Genomic DNA, 22957 nt, shown 5'->3' with positions numbered 1-22957 from the left:
GGAAGGAGGCATGATTAAAGATCCAAATGATCTTTGGCCATCCTGATTTTTCACAAATATAGGGGTGGGTTTGCTCCAGGCAGAGTTGAAAGCAATTTACTCTAGCCTTAACCAGGCTTTGGAAGAAGCTTAAACAAACAGTGCTTATTGGATCTAACAAATTGTGGGTTTTTAACCCAATTCCAGCCTTGTATAAGGATTTTTTTTTTCTGAGAAAGAAGATTCAAAATTCTTTAAAGAGCAATAAACATGCGATGACATTGATTCTAATATTTAGGTACACATATTAAGGACTTAAAATAATAGTAATCATAACGACATATCTATCAATAAAATCATAAAGCCTAGGATTTTGATGGTGTATTTTAATAGAGATCACAAAGTTCTTTAGAATGCTGTATGATGATTGTTTTTTGGGTATAGAACTGACAAGATCATTATCAGATGGTGCATCCTGAGTTCATTACACAGTGTTGATTTTCCTTTTAAATTCAAATACAAAGGTGGTAATACAAACGATAGAGCATTGACTAGCAAGTGTAGAAATTGAATGTCACTAATATTAATTTATATTCCACAAATATATGGAGAAACCTTCACTATAATTGGCATATATAATATTACAAATATTTTTGAATAAAGTTTGATAATATTATGATTTTGATTGGCTTTTACTATTTAAAATTTTGAAATTTGACACATAGCAATCAACACTAATTAGTTACCTAGTAATAGGTAATTTCATTGTTAAACAAGGGGAATGAATAACCTTTGTAAGTTTACTATTAATCGTTTAACATTACAATGTATCCCAACAACTCATGCAACATTAAAAGTCTTAAGTATTATTAGCTTTTTATACCATTTATTCCACTTAACATGGAAAATGTCATTAATATCATTATAATATAACAAATACTTTGGATAACAAATAAATAGTTAAAAGAATACAATAAAAAAATCAAAATAGCTTATTGACAAAAAAATTCATAATATAATATAATGTTTAGCTTATTTATCAACTAATTTTTAAACAATGAGAAAAAATAAGTACATAAAATATGAAGGAAGAAAAATTGATGATGGATACCCAAAAATAGCCTGCCGCTCTTTGGACTAGTTTCCAAAGGAGAGAGTCAAAATGCCCATTTGTTTCCCTCTAATTCCTTTCCTCTTCAACCCAGCTATATTTCCACTCTCTTCTTCTGCTTAAACCTCCCCACTAGAATCAGAAACCAACTCTGTATGAAACCCTTTTTTATTTGTCATTTTTCATGGTTTTGCTTCCTCTTCAGTAGCGCACAGCCCAGAATTTACTAAAGAAGAAACAGAAAAAAGGAAAAACAAAAGATGAGCACGGTGGATAAAATGCTGATAAAAGGAATCCGGAGTTTCGACCCGGAGAACAAAAACGTCATTACTTTCTTTAAACCCTTAACCTTAATCGTCGGCTCCAATGGCGCTGGCAAAACCGTAATTCCCCACTCCCTTTTTTAATCTATTGCTTCTTTATATAGCTTTCTTTTAATGGTTTTTTCTTTCCTCTTTTTTTTTTTTTTTGGGGGGGGGGGGGGGGTGTGTGGTGGTGGTGGTGGTTTGCAGACAATTATCGAGTGCTTGAAGCTTTCTTGCACTGGGGAGTTGCCTCCAAATGCAAGGTCTGGTCATAGTTTCATTCATGATCGCCCAAGGTACCCATCTTCACTTTCTTTTTTTTTTTAAGAAGTAGAATTTTTAACTTTTGATAATTGCAAAATGCATGATTTGAATTTCCATAGGAACAAATGTGTTTCATTATGTGTTAAACTCCAGCCATTTACTCATCTTTAATTGAGTATGATTTTGCTGTTTTGAAACTTTTGAGGAAGTAAAATGTAAAAAGTGAATAAGCGAGTAGCAGAAGTAACAGTCAAACCAAGAATAAGTAAACTATGTGGTAGACTCATTTTTGTTTTATAATTTCTAGAGTTGAAGGGATTATAGTAGGGCATATTTACCTTTACGTAGGTTGCAGGGGAGACAGAGACAAAGGGGCAAATTAAGCTGCGGTTCAAGACAGCAGCGGGAAAAGATGTGGTGTGTATAAGGTCATTCCAATTGACGCAAAAGGCATCGAAGATGGAGTATAAAGCAATAGAGAGCGTGCTTCAAACAATAAATCCTCACACTGGAGAGGTGAAAGAGAACATTGTTTTGAGCGATCTTACTTGTGTTAAATGAATTCATTTTTATTGTCTTATCTTATTATAATAAAGATTTCTAATATATATTAAGCTCTTATTTCAATCATACAACTAAATGCCCTTATGTTTTTGATGTGATATGTGTATAAGGAGCATTGTTACAGACTCATAATAACATAATGTCAGGAATATCATGGTAATCCTAGTGAAACTTCATGTGTTCTACAAGAGCTTTGGAACATGGACTCTTTGAGCTCTTTGTTATAGATTATTATTCTGTCTTTGGGAAATTGACATGTGAGTTCCAACCTAATTGTTTCTTTTTAATTTTTAAACGAGGAGATTTTATTTTTTATTGCTATATGAGAAGCACATTTCTTTTGTCATTAGAATATGCATGATCAAAAGAATAACCTGTTTGATTAATTATCAATATCTGGGATGAGTTTAAATGGGCTACTGATAATTATGAATAAAGGTAAAACGCATTAATATATACATCCTTTTTTCAATGCAAAGTTCTGTCATTATTTGGACATTACTGTTGTGTATCATGAAGGATTTGTGAGTGCATGGTTCCGTTAACCTTGAGTGAGTTATGTGGTTGAGTTAAAATTAAATAACTTTGGCCCTGAGCTGGAGACCTTCGTGGTTGGGTTAGTCAGAACATCGAAGGAATATTTTGGTGGTTACTGCATGAAGATTTTCTTTTGAGTGAGTTAGCCTTTATTCAGAGTTTTGAGCAAATTCATGTTGCTTACGTACACTCCTCAAGAATTGTAGTGTGGTTGTATTTGCTACATTAGTATCAATCTCCATGTGGAGCTTGCGTGATTTGGTATGAATCTAACACTGGTTGCACTTTTAATATTTCTTGTTTGTTTGTGAACTGCAGAAAGTTTGCCTCAGCTATAGATGTGCCGACATGGACCGGGAAATACCAGCTTTAATGGGTGTCTCAAAAGCTATTCTGGAAAATGTGATATTTGTACACCAAGATGAGGCCAATTGGCCTTTACAAGATCCTTCGACTTTAAAAAAGAAGTTTGATGATATCTTCTCTGCTACCAGGTATGCTGTTTTTTTTTTCCTTAAAATGCATGTCCTCCTTAATATGGAGATTAGTTGTGTACTACCTGCTACCTGTTGTTTGTGCAACTATGCTTTTTATCACTGGTTTTGGATTTTTTAGCATGTCTAGTGTACAGAAACACCGTTCTGTCCCCATGTCCTTGTATTTACAAATTCTTATCCCAAGTTACAAGCCAGGATTCAAAGATTTGCTTCTCTCATCTCTTGAATTCTCTTAATATATTTGTGCCCCCTAGAAAGTAAAAGTTTTATGAGTAATTCACATCTCTTTATAATGTTCGTCACCATGTGTTTTGCTGCTTTATAATTTGATTGTATTGCTGAGTTGGCAGCAATATGGGTTCGATATTTTCATGAAATCATTTCTTTTATGTTTGGCTTACTGCTGAAACTTGCCATTTAAGACTTCAATTCCAGATCTTTGAAAACATTCTATCTGATTTGAAGCATTTTGATGACGAAGGCACAGATTTTGGGCCAAAATTCTTTGATTTTTTGTACTTTTATTTTATTTTTCTAGGATGAGGGGGCAGGGTTGGGCTAGGTAGGAGTTGTTTGTGCTTCTTAGCAGGAGTTCCTTTTTGAAAAGCATGAACATTAGATTATTTCCGAGATTTCATCGTATTTTTAGATTCTACTTGTAGTCCAACCAGCAGTGCATTTGTTGGCTAGTTGGCACATTTAAATTTTCAGAAACTTCTCTTTTTCCAGATAAATCTTTCTGTGCATGGTCTCTATTTCGGTTATATACTTATTTCATAAGTCTTCACATTTTGTTTTGTTGAAAGTTACAGCATCTATAAATAATGTTCACCATACCAAAGAAAGGTTAGACTTGAATTATATCGACATTGGGCTCATTTTGTGATATATTCAAGCTCCAGAATGGTTCAAAGAAAATCTTGCAATGGAAGAGTGACAGTTTTTCAGGAGCAAAAATGTTTACTAAGATGGTGACAAACAGTAATTTTCTCCTTGAGTTCTTTCTTGCAAGTTGAGAATTTTCATCAAATATGCTGAGGCATTGAATACCAATCTTGGTAGGATTGAATCATAATTTTGATATTTATGTATTTTTTGTGTTGCAGGATAGAGTGTTTATATATCAGAAATCTGGATATCATTTAATATCTGTTACACCTGCTTGAGTTAATAAAGCATAGTGGATTTCCTTGAATGGTTTTTGTTTACTTATCTGAAGTACATTTACAGTTCCTCACAACAATTTCTAATTTGCTTACTTGTCCACTAAATATATATTTGTCTTGATTGTTTTAGGATATTCTTTAACACTTCTGCTAATGGCTGCCTGTAAACAGATATACAAAAGCCTTGGAGGTCATCAAAAAACTTCACAAGGATCAGGCTCAAGAGGTAAAGGCTTACAAGCTAAAACTGGAGCACTTGCAGACCTTGAAAGATGCTGCATATAAGGTGGACATATTTTTTGTTTCTTTTTTTTTTCCACAATTTTTTAATTCAGTTTCTTCTTCGTCTTTCCATCCCTTATGTGTTTATAATTTCTGTTCAGGCGGTGTTGTTCATCTCTCATTTTAAATAGCAAATTATAAGTTCTCAAGGCCTACACCATGGCATAAGCCATGTAACATACTCATGCTGTTTTCTATCATTGATCAAGTGACTGATTGTGTTTTGCAAGTGTCTAACGATGCTGGTCAATTTTGTTAACAAAAAGTGTATGGTTGGAGGGACTCATTTTTATTTTGGTGAAAAACACAGAGGATCTTTGTCCTTAAGTGGTATAATCTAAATATTCACACCATGACAAATCATCTTTTATGAAAAATGATAAGGAAATTCTCAGTGCATTATTAGGCTTTGATATACAATTAAGGTTCTCTTCTTTTCATGTTTAGATTAGGGTTTTATGGGTTGAGTTTATGAATAGTTTAGTTTGCATAGTATTATTTTTTGGATTGTTTGTAATTGAAAGACGATTTTCTCCATAGCTGTTGTCTTCTCCTTTTCCTTTTCCTTCTCCTTCTCCTTCTCTCTTTTCCCTTCTAGAAACTAGAAGATTGACGTATGTATGTATGAAAATTATATCTGATATTCACTTTGTATCATTTTCATTAGAAATTTGTTTCAAAATTTTTTGAAGGTTTAGATCTGTTTTAAAAGTTAATATTTGCAATTTTATGTTCGTTTTAGTTCTAGCATGGGATTTGATGATAGAGTAATTTCAAAGTAGCATTTTGAATAAATTAAAATCACTGAAGAGGAATTTTGTCTGTTTATCCTCACGTTCTGCTGGTTTCATCTAATCCTTTCTAAAGGATTTGACCTTGACTGGGTATTATTTAATTTGTTTTTTGGAGCATTTGTTGTTTTAAGTTATAACTTATAAATCCAAACAAGGTTTTAAATTAGGGATGTAGCAGAGGCAACAAACTTTAAATGTATCAAATCATTCAAGCATCATTTCCTCTGTTTATATCATGTTTCTCCCTGTTTCATTTAATTCTAGTTGAAGTGTTTAAAGTTTTTACCATTTTTTTCTTTTAGATTTTTGTTTCTTTGTTTCTTTATTCTTATTCCCAATTTTTGTTTACATCCTTTTATAATCTGACCGTATTCCATTAGTTACATCAATTTGTATGAGAGCAAGTTTGATCCTTGAAACTGTCAGTTACTTCGGAGTTCGGAATAACTAGCTCTATCCTTGGGTGGAGAGACTTCTAGCTATCATGACTGATGGTAACATGAGTGATGAGAAAATCATTGTTAATCAATTTCGGTATGTTATTGTAGAAGGAAGTACTATTTTGATGAGGTATTGTGAAGATTATCATGTGAGTGTCTTTGCGATATTTTTTGGGATGTTGTGGATGACTGAGAAAAGCAAAGTATGAGTCTACTTAACATCCCTAATCCTAAATATGCTTTGCCATCAGTTATATTTTCTAGAACATTTGCAGGTGGTCACTTGGATACGATCTATATTTTCAGTTGAATAACTTTAATAGTTACAAAACTTTTAGGCAATTTGTCAGTTATAACTTCTCGAGACTTTTTTATTTCTTATCTGTATGTAAGCCTCTTTGCCTATATTATTAACATATACTTTACTAATCTGTCCTTTTTATTTTTGTCTTGAAATAAGCCATATGGAGGATATGCATGATATTTGCTTTATTTTTGTACTTTATTAGAGCCATAGGCTGTCCTGATACTCCAGACTTTGAGCTTTATGTGTTGATATCTTAACAAATATTGTCGGCTAAACTCTTGAAGCTCTTGGCAACTTATATTGCTATTGATGCCTCGTTTTCTGCTGTTTCTGATAACTGAGTCCCCCCGCTACTTTGTCCTGTGGGTGTTGATATGCATGCATTGTGTCGATTCTCTTGGAGGCCATAATGAATCAAAAGTAAGAAGTCATTTCATTGGCTTTACTGTGTATGTACTGATGGTTAAATTTCTTGGTTTTTGCCTTAATCTTGTTATTTTCTTATTTGATAATTTGATGACATTGGAACTTCATGCACATTTGCTCATTGTTTAGCATTCTAGTTTCTTTGTCTTTGTTTTAGATGAGGTGAAGCTAAACTTCTGTCCTTGTGAGACGCAGAAACATACATTCATATGACACTTTCCCATTGTGTTTCTAAGGCCTAGATTTTCCTTCTTAATGTGCCATAAATGTGAAAAAAAAAAAGAATATGCATGGAAGTGGGTGAGCGTTTCTGAAGTTGGCAAGGTTAGCAAAGTCAAGGGAAAAGGTAGATACTGGAAATATGGAGCTAATCTGATATTTGATATGTTTACAGGGATCTAACCCATCTGTTTACAGTAGGGTTTGGGTTTATAATTACCCTAATATTCGACATCTTATGAACCTCAACTTAAAGTATATTTGTTGATATGGTTCTTTATACAGCTTCGAGAAAGCATTGTTCAAGATCAAGAAAAAACAGAATCTTTAAAAAGCCAAATACAGGACTTGGAAAAAAACATTGATAACCTGGATGCTAAGATTCATAATGCTGAAGCAACATTGAAAGATCTGCGAAAGCTAGAGGACCAGAAATCAACTAAGACTGCTGAAAGGAGCACTTTGTTCAAGGAGCAGCAGAAACAATATGCAGCTCTTGCTGAGGAAAATGAAGGTTTGTCAATTCAATAACAGAAGCAGGATTCTTTACTTTACTTTTTTTTTTTTTTTTGTGGGAGTTATGTAAATTCCGCATTTAAGAAATCACTCTTGTAAATTTATATGTTTAAGCAGCAGATATTTTCTTGTGTTGTATTGTTAGATACTGATGAAGAATTGATGGAATGGAAAACCAAGTTTGACGAAAGGATCATGTTATTGGAAAATAAAATTCAGAAAATGGAGAGCAACCAGCAGGATTTGAACAATGAGAGTTCTGCTTACCGGAGGAAATTAGAGACATATATTGGGGAGATTGGCAAGCTTCAGAGGGATGCTGAGGTGATACAAAAGGAACAGCACATCTTTTAAAGATTATAATCATAAGCTGTCCACTGTGTGAATTTTATTATGGTGAACTTTTTTAACTTTTTCTTTCAGAATCTTGTGGTGTTGAAAGACGAAAGGGATTCCGCGATTCGAGGATTACATATAAAGCTCAATTTAGGGTCTATTCCAAATAGCCCCTTCAGTGATGACGTTGCTCTGAATCTTACAAATCAAATAGAAGTGAGGTTAATGGAGCTTGATAAAGATTTGGATGAGAAAAAGGTAATTTTTGTGTTTTTATGAAGTAGTGCATCTTCCCTCTGCCTAGATGTGTGCAGTTGTTATTGTTACCCAATTACTGGAGATCAAATTATGTATAGCATGATATAATTTTCATTGATGCACTTTGGAAATTGAGATTATTTTCACCAATACAAAAGTGGCTTCATTTCAAATGGTCTTACTTCTAAGTATTACTTACTGTAATTTCAGAAATCAAATGAAATGAAACTAAAGAGTGCATGGGATTGCTACTTGGGTGCAAATGACCGTTTAAACAGTACTGAGGCTCAGAGGAAGGCTAAATTAGAAATCAAGGTCTGTCTCTGAGAATGCATGCTATGTAACTTTCCAACTTCCCTGGTTCTCATATTTAACATGTGATATGCTTCAGAGTTCTATTTTGAAACGTTTGGAAGAGAAGAAAATTGATCGTGATTCACTTGAACTTCAAATTTCTGATGTCAATCTTTCTCGCATTGATGAAAGAGAAAAGAATATGGTGAGTATAGCCTTGCTTTGGATTCAAAAATCTCATTGTAGAGAATATTTATCAGCCATATGAAAAGTAATGATTCTCTTAATTTTGCTGTTGGCAGCAAATTGAGATTGACAGAAAGAAAAAACAACTTGATGAACGAAACTTTGATGCAAACATACGTCAAAAGCAGCATGAGGTATATGACATAGATCAAAAGATTAAGGTTCTTAATCGTGAGAGAGACATCATTGCTGGCGATGCTGAGGAGAGAACGCTACTATCTATAAAGAAGAGAGAATTGGAGAATAAGAAGAAACAACACAAAAAGATGTAAATCTGCTTTACCTTTCATAAGCCTCATTCTAAGTTGATTTTTGGTCTATTCCTTTGTCATGTTGAAACTAATGGCTTTATTTTTGTTTACTTTTTCCAGAATTGACGAGTACAAGGACAGGATAAGAGGAGTGCTAAAAGGGAGGGTTCCTACTGACAAAGATTTGAAAAGGGAAATTATCCAAGCTTTAAGGTTGGTTGAACAAAAGCACTTCTTAATTCATTCTGAACCAAACTTTTGTGAAGGAAAATCTTTGGGGGTGTTGGTATTGGTGATGATCGAGAGTGATAAGGGTAATGATGATTGATCTTTTCCTGATGGGATCAGTTGGTATCACCTTAATAACTCTACATGGTAGTGATTTTACATCACCGAGCTCAGTTTGTGTCATCATTCAATGGGATGATTCCATCCACTTCCATTATTTCAATGATGCTGGATTGCCCATTTGATGGTGAATTTTAGACAAATTTCCCTGATATATTAATATATATACATGTTGTATATTTTATTATAAATAAATGAATAGGGTAAAATTTGACATTAAAAGCAATTGAACATTGGTATTATGAAAATTTTTTAATTTAATATAAAATACCTTAAAGTCAAAAAATTTTCTAAAATTTCATGCAAAGTCAAACATGGATATCTAATATAGAAATACTTTTATTGATGTAAATATATAATTATATGCTCCTAGGTTATATACAGATATATGTACAAATGATATTTTTTAAATTATAGGTGATTTTGTTATTAAAGAAGTGAAGCACTCTTTTTACCGTAATATTGTAATCTTAAAATTTTATTTAAAATGAGGTGCTGCAAAGTCACCAGTGATCTTATATTGATGATGTAAGATCACTGTACATCATGAATAATCCTCCATCACAGGGGGTGATAGATACTAAATGCTTCTTTGATGTAACTCTGTCCTTGCAAATATAATTATTTATATCACAACGTGGAAGTGTGATTGCACACTTGAAGTATGGTGTAAGTTGTTTAAAAATGTATTCAATATTTTTATTATTAAAATACCAATTAAAAATTTCTAGGATATAACATTTTTCAATTTTGGTTTCATAATAAAACTGCTGAAATATCCAGCAACCTTGTATTTTGGTCAAAATTGTTTCACAATTGTAATTGTTTGATTACATTACCCTTATGTTTTAATTAGAAGAATTTCTTCTATGCCTTCTTCTTTTCAACTCTAATTAAACATAAAATTTCATTTACGTCATTCTTTAGAAAGGGAAAAATGCAAATCAAAATCTGTTTTAACATTTAATTTTCTGTAGTATACCAAACATTTAATTCATCATATATTGACAATTTGCACACATATGTGGCAATATTTGTGATCATTGATGTTCCTTGGGAAATTTGGCATCAATATGTTCTGAAATGATTCTAATTTAGTTTCTTTCCTTTTGGTTTGTTTTTGACACCGATTTAACCGTTTTTAATACTTCAAGTTCTCCTTATATGATTTATCCTTCTGCATCATATTTATGGGTGTCTGTAAATTTTTCTTTTTCCTACTTTCATATATTTATAGGTGATTCAATTTGAGCTATTCTCTTTTCAGGTCTCTTCAAATGGAGTTTGATGAATTGAGCACAAAATCCAGTGAAGCTGAGAAGGAAGTAAATATGTTACAGATGAAAATAGATGAAATTAATACTAACTTATCCAAACATCACAAGGATATGGACTGTAAGTAGCACTCATGGCTTTTATTTACATAGTTATCTAGTATTTAATGATATCAATTTTCTTGTTTTAATTTTGTTCTTTAAGGTTGTTACCACAGTGCAGATTTAGCATTCATGTTAAAGCATGTTAAATCTGATACGTAATTTAGAGTTTCAATAAATTGAGATTTGATTCCAAAAGAAAGCTGGAATTGAGGGGAAACGATTGCTGGTTAGCATCAAAATACAATGTAGCAAGTTTACGAGTATCATTCCTATGCTATGATCAGCATATATGTGCTATAGCAGTTGAGAGAGAATAATGAAGGAGGAAATATTTCAATCACTTAATAACAAGTTCTGCAATAATACTCAAATAATTAATATCCTTAGCAAAAAATCTACTGAGTCCGGCAATAGAAAGAAATATAATAAGCAAAACCAAATTTGTCCTATTTGGACTTGGATGTTTAAGATCTTTATACATAGGAATAACACCTAAATTCATTAAGCTAAAGGCCATACAAAAGGGCAAATAACTTCACCAAACACAAGATAAAACCCAAGGGACAATGACTGAGGTCCATTCCTGCAAAACAGAAATTGAAGAGTACCTTTGAACACATAAAATTTAATTATCTTGATAAATACTATACTAGTGACTTACTAACTACCAAGGACACCTTCCTCAGACCAGAAGGACTTCTTGACTGATGAAGAGTCCATGATCTTAGCCTTTGACTTTGAAAGAGCACACAATTTATATAACCAGCTATCAATGTGAGATCTCAAGGTTGTCTACTCATACTACATTTTTTTGTGTGTTCTCTTTTGTCATTTAAATTCAGCAAGGAAGAGATTTCTTGAAGCGAGACTAAATTCTTTAGATCAACAATCTTTTACCATTGATTCCTATCCCAGCGTCTTGGAGACTGCTAAGGAGAAAAAAGATGTCCATAAAAGGTTCTTGCGTTTGACTTTAGAAACAATATTTTGTCATTTGTCAAATTTGTGACATGCTAGTAATCATCTGGATCATTGCCTGCAGCAAATTCAACATTGCAGATGGCATGAGGCAAATGTTTGATCCATTTGAAAGAGTTGCGCGTGCTCATCATATTTGCCCATGCTGTGAGCGCCCTTTTTCTGCTGAAGAGGAAGATGAATTTGTTAAGAAGGTTGTGATATTTATTATATAGGTTTCCCAAAAGCTTATCATTAATCTTTTCTTTAATATATTTATTGATCCACTTGCACACATACAGGGTGCAGGGGAATCCAAACAAAGGACTTTCAAAGCTTTAGCCTTTCCTTTAATCACTGACCACTTAATATTGTTTGCATACTTTATGTGATTTTCCCTGATATTTATATTTTACTTTGGTGTCTATAGATTAGTCAGCATAAAGTTCCTCAACTTTTTCTAAATTGTGTTGTACTTTCTTGTAAATCACAGCAAAGAGTCAAGGCAGCAACTTCGGCTGAACATATGAAAGTGTTGGCAATGGAATCGTCAAATGCTGAGTCTCATTTTCAGCAGTTGGACAAGCTTCGCATGGTTTATGAGGAAAATGTTAAAATTGGAAAGGAGACAATTCCTCTTGCTGAGAAAACTTTGCACAAGCTTACTGAAGAGCTGGATCAAAAGTCTCAGGCCCATTATGATGTATGTATCTGTTTCAGTAGATGTGACTTTAGTTATGTGAGTAATGCTATGATTTATTGTTAAGATTAAAAAAAAAGAAAATCACATTTTGTGGCATCACTTCTCTCATGGTTCTATATCACATTGTCTGTTTAGCCAGCATTTTATGGAAGGTTGAAGTAGTCCTATGTATGTGATTAATGCTGATGTGGCATATGGGTTTTGCACTTTCTTTTGTTACTTACATGTTGCATGCAGAAACATGTTTCAAGCAGGAAACAGAAAACAGAAAAACTCTTTAGTAACTGGTTACCCATTTTAAATGGCTGTGGCAAAGTAATTAGTAAATGCTTACTTTTAGCATATGATCAATGGTCGTACTAGTGCCTTTAACTTCAAGTCTTTTTGAGGTCTCTATGTATTGCAGAAAATGGCTTACATGAGATCATTTTCCTCGCTTTCCTGTATTTGAACAGCATGAAAAATAAATTAATGGAAAATTATCCTTTTAGGATTGGAAAATCCAGTTTCAATTATTAAAAATAACTTGCCATCTTGGAATGAAGACTATTCATCATTTTATGTTAGTCTTTGTTATTATTGGAAGTTGGTAATTCACTTAGCGACAACTTATGGGGAACAAGAAGGGATGAGATGATGTAAGTCAACACAATAAAAGTTGGCATGATTGCCTGTACAAGGAATGATATTTATTTCATCCCAGCCAAAAGTAGTTCAGATGAGGCTTTGAAAATTGACCTTTCAATATAGAAGAATATTCTTCTGTCATCTTTGGCACTGTTTTTTCCTTTCTATCTTCCCTAAGTTTCAGTCAATGTGTATAACTTGTCAATACAAAGTGCCAAAGAAGCAATTAACGAATTTTGATTTCTTAACTCTGCATTTAAAAATAATCTGATAAGGTATTATGGTATAATACTTTTAACAAAAAAAGAGTGAGAAAAGACCGTTTCATGATGATTATTTAGTTTTGACAATGCATCATTTTTGTTATTGCTGCTATTATTGTAGGTGTTAGGTGTTTTAGCCCAAGTAAAGACTGATAAGGATTCAATTGAGACCTTGGTAGAACCTATTGAAACTGCTGACAGGATCTTCCAAGAAATTCAGAGTTTGCAAGCACAAGTTGAAGGTTTGGAATATAAGTTTGATTTCAGAGGGCAAGGTGCCAGAACTATGGAAGAAATCCAATTGGAGCTAAAAAGTTTGCAAAGCACCAGGTAACAACCATTGTCTTTTCTAACCTAAATACAGGGCGTTGCCAACCTTTTGATAATTATTTTAGTTTCAAAGTTTTTTCTATAGGCAATATATTTTTGTTGACTTCTTATTGGTATGTAGCAATTCTTATTTATTAGCACATTCTTTTATTCTGATTATCTCAGTTTTTATTCTTTTTCCCACTTCCATTTCCCTTTTTTCTTGTTTTATCCTTCTCTTTTGCAACCAGGGATGTTTTACATGATGAAGTGGAGAAGTTAAGGGATGAGCAGATATTCATGGAAAAGGATTTGTCAAGCATTCAATTGCGGTGGCATGATATAAGGGAGAAAAAAGTTGAGGTGGCTAACACATTGCGTGATTTCAAAAAGGCAGAAGAAGAGTTAGAGCACTTGGCTGATGAGAAAAGTCAACTTGATCTTGAGGAGAAGGTTGATAATCTCTCAAGACATTTAGCTGATGTTACTTAACTTGGAATTAATATCTTGTGCTAGTATATATATGTTTTTCTTGCTGTCGATATTTGCTTAGTGTTGCAATAATATATTAGGGCACATAGGTATATCAAGCATAGTGTTGCAATAATATATTAGGGCACATAGGTATATCAAGCTTTCTCTCTGATCACTATTTTACTATTTTGAGCTTTGATGAGATCATTTTTCCTACAAAACTCAAAATCCTATATGTATTGTGCTTAGGATTTCTTCTTACTGTTATAATGTAGCTTGAGTATGTTAAATCGCCTGTTCTACATGTGAACGTACTTGAATCTATAGTTTCAGTAAAAATCTCCTAATTTTTAATATGCTGACAGTTTCAAATTATGCCATTGATGGAATAAAGACAACTGTATTTGGAATCAATTTCATTTAAATTCCGTTAGTGTAGATATTTGGGTTGTAGTTCTAGGCCATCATAACAGAAGGTCCTGGAACTTCAGATCAAACCATTCTGTGGGGGTTAGAAGATGATATTGCTGTGTCTGCACTTGGCCTCTGCAATCAGGTTCCAACGGTTTATATTGTTACTGATGCCATGCTAATGTAGGTATTTGAGAGCTGCGTGAGCTTATTTTTGTAGGTAATCTTTAGGGTTGGATTCAGGAAGGGTGCTCATGTTTTGTCTCTGATTACTTGAAAGTAGACTTTCACCATGGGCAGGAAATTTTTGATATCATTTTATAAAAAATTGCAATTCTATTTAGTTTCAAGCGTTCTCCTATATGTCCTACTTGCTAATCTTCATTTGCTTCATTCTGGCCATACACTTAGGTGAAGTATTGGTTATTCTGTTTGAATACAAGGTAGGTAGGTGAGCAAGAAATAGAGTGGATTCAAGCTTTGTCTCTCAAATTAGCAGCCATAATATTTCTTACTGTGATAACTGGTCCTGTAAAGTATAAATTCTGAACTTAAAACATGGTAGCAGTGGTGGCAAAATATGTGTAGTTTGATCCATCTGTTACTACCTCAAACTTTTGGGACTTCTCTCTCCTTCTCTCCTTGGGGGTGAGTGTGCTGACATCGAATTTTGTTCTCTAGTAAATCATCATTATAGTTTTATTTTCCATTTCAATGAATTCTGTCAAGTAAATGTTTCTCTGCATTGATTCTGGAAATAATTTGACCTCAAAATTTACCTGTATTTTTGTTTGGAAAACTGTATTTGATAACAAAGACTTCTGAGCTATTAAGTTGCTAATGGCATTTATATTCAAAATTTCTATTTTCTTTTATTAACTCTCATCATGTTTCTTGGAACTTTCAGCATTTAGCAGAGGCTTTCAGCTCTTCATTCAAGGAGAAAGAGAGATTACTGAAAGACTATGAATGTTTGAAAGTAAAACTCACTCAGGAATATGAGCAGCAGGATAAAAGTAGAAGTGCATATCAACACGAAGCTGAGGCACTATCTCAAATTAATAATAAGATTAAAGGGTATGTTTCTTAACCATGGACTTAAAGCTTGCTCCTACATGCCATTGCATTTGACAGGAGTTTTCTTCCACCAGGTATTATAACTTGAATAAAGGGGAGAAGTTAAAGGAACTGCTAGAACAGCAGTCTGTGATGGAATCTCAACTTCTCAGCTGTGATGCTAGAAAACAGGAAATTTCAGCTGAGCTAAACAAAAGTAAAGACTTGATGCGGAATCAAGACCAATTAAGACGTAATATTGAGGATAACTTGAATTACAGGAAAACAAAAGCTGAAGTAGATAAACTTACTCGTGAAATTGATTTACTGCAAGAGAGAGTATTGGAGATTGGTGGTATTTCCAAATTTGAAGGTGAATTGCGAAAAATCACAGAAGAAAGGGAGAGACTTCTTTCTGAGGTGTGTATAATTCCTACTAGCATCCTTCTGTGCTAACCTTTTCAATTAATTGCATTCTGAGATAGCTTTTCATCTTAGGATAACATGCCATCGATTTGTCTTGTTGAATTGATAGGTGTCTCCAGTTCTTTATTGTATTCATTCAATAAGTGTGAGAGTGATAGTGGATTTACCATTTTGGGTTTCATTTATCATGTCTTTTCTTGTCATTCTTTCACAACCCAACTTTGGAGGTGATTGTCACCTTCTACTTTGACGTTCAAGCCAAAAATTTTGCTTCTAGTTGTTCATAAAGCATGAAGGTGATTATCAAACTACATTTGCAATTAAACTTTAGTCATTCCCATTAGTTAATAGGAATTGCTTATTCTCCTTCATTTTTTTCTTTCAGTTTTGCCTTTTCATGAATTCGTTTTTCTTTTTTAATATTTATGAAATCTCCATTCATGCTTAGGTGTCGCTTTCTGTTTTAAATATGCCAAAAACTAAAAATGAAATTAAATGAATCGAAAAAGGACAAATCAGGAAACAGTAGGTTTAGTTTTCATTGTCTCTACCCATCTGCAAATTGAAATAAAAATGCCATAGGTACAATTTTCTTATCTCCCCTTGACTCGGTCTCCTGTCACTCTTTCACAACCCACCTTTGAAGGTGATTGTCAGCTTCCACTTTCAAGTTCAAGCCAAAAATTTTGCTTCTAGTTGTTCGTAAAGCCATGGCGGAGATCAATAGGTGCTCATGAGTCCAGATCCCATCAAATTTCTTTGGTGCTGTACCTTATGAGTTATGATCAACCCTTGTTTTGACTTTAAAAATTACATGACCACAACTTTAACTATTGAAAGAGAGGGGTTGAAAGCTTGATCTGCAGAGTTAGGGATTTTGCTTCATCAGATACAAAAAGAGAATGGAAAGAGAAGAAACAAAGATGTTTGAAAAAGGGGAAGAAAAGCATTTAACAGTGTGAAAATATTTGTTCTTTTATGTCTGATGATGTGGCTTGTTCATCAATCCATGAACTGGACCTCTCTAGTTGAAAAGCATATGGTAAAGGAGCCGATACTCTTTCGTTATTCATCTTCTTTATTCTGCTCTCTGCAATCTTAAGAGTTCATACTACTACAGATTACTGTTTAAGTCATTTTATTCTACTGCAATAAAACATCTAATTGTTTACTTTAATAAATCGCAATCTTACCTACACATGTTCACCTATAACTGTCAACCCAAAATTTTGAACACAATCATGGGTTCTGTTCAGAGAACCTAGATAGCACCCAAATCACTGGTTGAATTCTTGATTTTTCCTTCCAATCTTTAGCCCATTCCAAGTAACCTTCGAAAGTATAACCTATAGGTGTAAATGGGGTTTAGATGGAATTCAAGGAATCGGTAAAATTGACTTCAAGGAGAACTTTTTGAATAGACGTTATCTTTAAGATTTATTTCATCCCCACCATTCGGTATGCAAAGGGGAATAATGCGAATAGCGGATACAATGAAGTCAACGTTTAACTTCATCTTGCACTTTACGAAAGTAGACCGTTAGATACATTCAAGTGTTTACAAAGTTGTTTAGCCTTAGAGTTTACTTTCTACAGTAAGTAGATTATAAAGAATTTGGACGCTTTTCTAGTTGATGGGAACTTAAGTGCTTATGTTAATTTTCAAAACATTACACTTTTCTTGCACTTTTTTTTGCTCTTGTTTTGTTTTTGTTTTTGATGTGTCAAAATGGTTGGCAACAAGCCTTTTATAAAAGCTTGCAAGTCTCTTCATCAAGGACACAACGCTTTCATTAAGGCATTACTTTGTCTAAAAGACATCTTTTTATTTTGCAAAATACAATATTTGGATAAATGTATTGTTTCAATAATCACCTTATGAAAAGACAATCATTCATTGCATAAAACATAATCTTTGAGCTAGAATTTGAAATAATAACTTTTCATATTTAAGCTTTTGAACTGTGGTATTTTTTGAATTTGTCTTATAATCTTTGGATGTTATTTTGCCAAGAAACATAACCATTCACATAAAAAACTTACTTACAATCCAATAGTCATACTATGTCACTTTTTGTGACATAACTTTTGAGCTAAAATAGATTTTTATTATATAACTTAATCTTTGATTTTAAAAATACACCAATAATCCCTCACCATTTTCAAAATTTCAAATATGAACAATTTTGGGAATCTTGTGCATAAATGAAGGTATCTCGTAGATTTGAACCTTCACTTACTGAGTGTGGTTGGTTCTAGTCTGAATTGAGTGGTTGACCAAGCATTGAATCATTGATGTTTCATTGATTAGTTAGGCCACTAAATGCACACAAGCTTTCTTTCTTACTTTGTATCCAATTTTGCCACCACATTTTATGGTCTTGTGTTTTGCATCTATTCATGAGTGTTGTCAAAGTCAAGCCTTTAGTTCTCAACAGCAATCACACTTTCACTCACATAAGTAGCCCCATAGGAAGTATTTCGTAATTATAGTACTTCAACATATATATGTTATAGGTCTATTAATAACTTTTGTTTAACTTTACCTTACACATTACGAAAACTAAGCACCACACACTTTTAGATGGAAAATATAAATTAGTGCTTGCAATCATTCATGTGGTGGAATAGTCAGTACCCAAGATTAGCAGGTTAGCCACAAGGGTCGAGGTGAGCTCCCACCATTGGAGATTTAGTTGATAAACTTGAGACCCATCTCTGTTGAGGTTTTTTATTAACAAGTCCTTTTTCAAACCTTTGGTAAACGGATCCGTTAAATTTTCACAAGACTTCACATAATTATAGTAATTATATCATCACTAATTCTTTTTCTTACAACGCTATGTTGAAGTCTCATATATCAACTTTTCCCATTGTTTGCTTAATTATATGCTTTTGATACTGTTGCTTCATTGTCACAATGTATGAAAATTGGTGCCATTGGTTTAGGTTATAATAAAATTTCATAAAGTAAATCTCTCAATCATTTCGCTTCTTGGGTGGCAGATCTAAAACTATAAATTCAGCTCTGATGGTAGAGTCTGTTTGGCAAGATTGTTTCTTAGAATCCTAAGAAATAGCAACCTCATTAATTGTAAAAACTCAACTAGTCGTAGAAGTATAATTTGTTCTATTTGAATTCCAATTAGCATCTGTATATCTTTGTAAAACCGAAAGAAAACCTGAATAACAAATGCTATAATTCATTGTACTTTTTAAGTACCGAAGAACTCTATGAACAGCATAACCATATTCTTTACTTGAATTACTTGTAAATCGGCTTAGCATCCTAACCGTAAAAGCAATGTCTAATCTTGTACACATCATAACATACATTTGGCATCCAATCACCCTTCCAAGCTTACTCACTTTTGATATCATTGTTTAGGTTCTTATTTTAATCCGTATAAGGATTTTACAAGCTTACTCACTTTTCTTTCTTGATCAAGAAATACAAACCCTTCAGATTGTTCCATATACACTTCTTCATCTAATTCACCATTTAGAAATGCTGTTTTAACATCCATTTGGTGAAGTACCATCTTATGTATAAATGTAAGTGCTATAAGCACTCTAATTGTACCTATTCTTGCTTCCAATGCTTATGTATCAAAATAATCAATAGTTTCTTTTTATTTAAAGCCCTTTGCTATTAGCCTTACTTTAAACTTATTTATAGTTTCATCAACTTTCTTTTTTTTTTTAAAATCTATTTACAGCCTATTAGCTTGAAACCCAATGGGAGGTCTACCAACTTCCAAGGTTTGTTTCCCATTATCGATTCCATCTCATCTTGTATTGCTTCTTTCCAAAATAAAGTATCCTGAGATTTCATTGCCTCTTCATAAGTTTGAGGATCACCTTCACCTTCTACATTAAAGCAGTAAGGTAAGTTTATTGGGTATAAACTTAAACACATCTTCTAAAAGTTTGTTAACTAAAATTGTGAGTAGTATGTGCATCCATACACATTGGCAAACATACATACTTCACTTGGTCGAGTGCTTTTGGAACCCTTTTTGCCTTTGGCAATGCAAGAGTATTAGTGCTGTGGGGGGAGTTTTTCCTTGGTAAACAAGATGGGAGAATTTACACTTTGAAAAGCTTAATTATCACTTCTTTAGATTTAAATACTTTGACCGTACATGTTCAGCTGCTCCAATTCTTTGCCCTTTTCACGTTAAGCCTTTGTTTAAAGGTTCGTCTTTATCTGTCTCGGAGTTTTCAGATGCTTCTCTTTCACTGCAGATCAACAGGTGCCGAGGAACAATGTCTGTTTACCAGAGTAATATTTCAAAGAATAAAGCTGAACTTAAACAAGCACAATACAAGGATATTGACAAGCGGTACTTTGATCAGCTAATCCAGCTTAAGGTGGCAATTATTTTAATATAATGCAGATTTAACCTTTATCACTTGTTATATTATGTTATTAACTTGAATGTTTTGTTCCAGACAACTGAGATGGCAAACAAGGACCTGGATAGATATTACAATGCACTTGACAAGTATGCTATTTGCATAATTTTCAAGTTGTCTTTTTAATTACATGGCCAAGTTAAAATTTAAATTTTGAATTTTTTCCCAATATGTCCAAGAATGGTTCCTTTATATGCTAGCTGGGAATAATTTGGTAAGTGTAGATTATAAAAGCTGTTCTGATTGGGAGAGTGAAATTTTAGGTAAATTTCATGAGTTTGTACAGACAGAGAAACACTTTACTCTAAGTAATAACTTCCCTAAAAACTAAAAGAAAAAAGGAAAAAGGAAGCAAAGAGGAGAGCAAGTTGAGAAAGCATATGCACAGTGGTTAAGTCCTAACTTAAAAATAAATAAAATAAAATAATGAAAAGAAGTCAATGTTAAAAAGTGAGCCACAATCTCTTATTTTATTTTAGGTGTGAAGAGTTTTATGGTCTGTTTTGCTGAGTATTCTAATTAATTGTTGCTTTCACTTGAAACTGGTTGTTATTTCCTATTATATTGGTATTAGTATCTTTCAAGTTTATCTACTTTTCTGCTTCTTTCTATCTAATTTCATTAACCAGATTTTAGTATGAGTGATTGCATGTTTCCAATTGGATCTTTTAGCAATAAAGTTAATGGACAACTGCATCAAATTGGTATCACTTGAAAAACACGCACACACACACTCTCATACGTACATGGTATTGTATTTAGTTGAACAGCATTTACTGAGTTATCTGCCAGGGGTTTTGGCACCTCATATTTGTCCTTTTTTTGTTTATGTTTCATACTTTCTTATTCATTTTTTCCCCCTCAAAATATTTAAGGCTTTCTTTTGATATAATTAAACTTACTGGGAGGTGTCCTTCAGCTCTTGTGGCAACCAAAATCATTTTTTCAATCCCCTTTCAGTCAGAAATCACAAGTTGGTGGTAGTCGCCCATGGCTACATTGGAAGTCAAACCTGTCACTAATATTTCATTGCATTTAATGCTTTTGCACTGCATTGGAAGTGTCAATTTAGCGCATATTTTGAATCACCATGAATCTTTCCCTCTCTCTAAGAGTTAAGTGCTTTTTTAAAAGATTTTTACATAGGAGTCAGGTGCCTATTAACTTGGTTATAGATACCAATAAATTAACTGTGTTTTCTCTTTTTCTTGTTTATAGAGCACTCATGCGCTTCCATTCAATGAAAATGGAGGAAATAAACAAAATTATAAGAGAATTGTGGCAGCAAACATACAGAGGACAAGATATAGATTATATTAGTATTCATTCAGATTCTGAAGGTGCTGGAACTCGCTCTTATAGCTACAAGGTAGAGGACCTTCTAATTATTTATTGCTTTTTGCTTTTTTATTTTCTTGTTTGAACTGCAATATGTCATTATCTTTTTCCCCTTGCTTCCAAAATAGGTTGTCATGCAAACTGGTGATGCTGAGCTTGAAATGAGGGGACGATGTAGTGCTGGTCAGAAGGTGAGTGATCATTGGATGAGCGAAAATAAGTTGGGGGAAGTGGTAATGCATGAACTACTACCTTATCTACCGTCATTGAGGAAATGAAACAACATGGAAGTTATTGTTTGTTTCAGGTCCTTGCTTCCCTTATCATACGGTTGGCTTTAGCCGAGACATTTTGCCTCAACTGTGGTATCTTGGCACTAGATGAACCAACCACAAATTTGGATGGCCCAAATGCTGAGAGTCTCGCAGCAGCTCTCCTTAGGTATGAGCACCTTCATCTTTCCTTCTTATATTTTTCAGTTAGATAGTGGCTTTAATATTTACTGATCATTCCCTTCCCCTTTGTCCAGAATTATGGAGGACAGAAAAGGCCAGGAGAATTTTCAGCTGATTGTAATTACTCATGATGAACGTTTTGCTCAACTGATTGGTCAACGGCAACATGCAGAGAGATATTATCGGGTCACAAAAGATGATCAGTACGGCTTATCTTTTACTCTCTGAAGTTTTCTACTCCTTTTTTTTATTGTAGTATGGACTTTGTCTGATTTGTACAGTCTTTTCTTGCTCTCTTTTCTCAGTCAGCATAGTATAATTGAAGCCCAGGAGATATTTGATTGAATTTTTGGAACTTCATGCTCAAGTGCCTTTCATCGAGATGAAGCAATATATGTGACCAATGCTGCTCTTAAAATATAAGCGAGAGGTTGGTTTGTTATATGTAAGCTTGTACAGAAGTAAAAACAGTGATCTGTTGCCCTTCTGGTCATATAGGTTGTAATTTTAGTTCTCACCATGGAGTAAAAGAAGGGCATGCTTTGAACTTAGTAGCTGTAGCACAATGCAGGATCAAAAGGAGAGGGAATTGTAACAAAATTGTGAGCTATTAACGGGATATTGTGAAGATGTAAAAATATCGCTGTGTTATTTTCATAATATGCTATTATGAATCAACAAATGAAATTGAATGCTTTAATATTAAAAATCTATAATAGTTATATATGGCATTTTCTAGAGATACGTAAGGGCTTTAATCTAATATTTGTGAGGTCGATATTGCTAGCAACGGAAAAGTTGAAAGAACCGTTTTTCTTCATTATTAGTTTCTTCATTTGATACTCTTTGAACACAGCAACTTGAATTTTAGTTGGTACCTGCTACACCAAGATGACTAAAATGTCAATATGGGAAGTCTGAATGTTATATAACCCAAACTCAAACTCCTGATATGAAGAAAAGTGCAGTCGGATTTAGCTGAGATATCCTGACCGTTGAA

The 22957-nt window shown here is 33.4% G+C and overlaps 1 protein-coding gene across 1 annotated transcript; it reads left to right on the top strand.

Annotated features, from left to right (window-relative positions):
- The first annotated feature begins 1107 nt into the window (after positions 1 to 1107).
- On the top strand, positions 1108 to 22934 carry RAD50 (DNA repair-recombination protein (RAD50)). Its single transcript, XM_021435924.2, has 28 exons — positions 1108 to 1473; positions 1603 to 1684; positions 1898 to 1902; positions 2008 to 2175; positions 3079 to 3254; positions 4595 to 4709; positions 7177 to 7405; positions 7553 to 7731; positions 7831 to 8001; positions 8212 to 8316; positions 8393 to 8500; positions 8598 to 8809; positions 8913 to 9005; positions 10408 to 10535; positions 11362 to 11476; positions 11562 to 11691; positions 11970 to 12179; positions 13191 to 13399; positions 13630 to 13831; positions 15171 to 15340; positions 15415 to 15739; positions 19994 to 20119; positions 20201 to 20253; positions 21383 to 21533; positions 21631 to 21693; positions 21810 to 21943; positions 22032 to 22160; positions 22263 to 22934. The coding sequence occupies exons 1-28, from the start codon at positions 1351 to 1353 to the stop codon at positions 22300 to 22302; spliced, it is 3951 nt and encodes a 1316-aa protein (XP_021291599.1). The 5' UTR covers positions 1108 to 1350; the 3' UTR covers positions 22303 to 22934.
- The last annotated feature ends 23 nt before the right edge of the window (positions 22935 to 22957 follow it).

This window comes from Theobroma umbraticum, unplaced genomic scaffold, assembly GCF_002168275.2.
Source record: "Theobroma umbraticum cultivar Fairchild unplaced genomic scaffold, ASM216827v3 scaffold_130.0, whole genome shotgun sequence".
Classification (NCBI taxonomy): domain Eukaryota; kingdom Viridiplantae; phylum Streptophyta; class Magnoliopsida; order Malvales; family Malvaceae; genus Theobroma; species Theobroma umbraticum.
Note: the sequence above shows the minus strand (reverse complement) of the source record. Positions and strands in the feature narration are given on the sequence as shown.

What these genes read in the sequence shown, in the direction of transcription:
- RAD50 (XM_021435924.2), top strand. Translation starts at nt 1,351, where the DNA reads ATGAGCACGGTGGATAAAATGCTGATAAAAGGAATCCGGAGTTTCGAC. An exon ending in TGAAAGATGCTGCATATAAG is followed by an intron (nt 4,710 to 7,176) that starts GTGGACATATTT and finishes TTCTTTATACAG; the next exon opens with CTTCGAGAAAGCATTGTTCA. An exon ending in CTCGCTCTTATAGCTACAAG is followed by an intron (nt 21,534 to 21,630) that starts GTAGAGGACCTT and finishes CTTCCAAAATAG; the next exon opens with GTTGTCATGCAAACTGGTGA.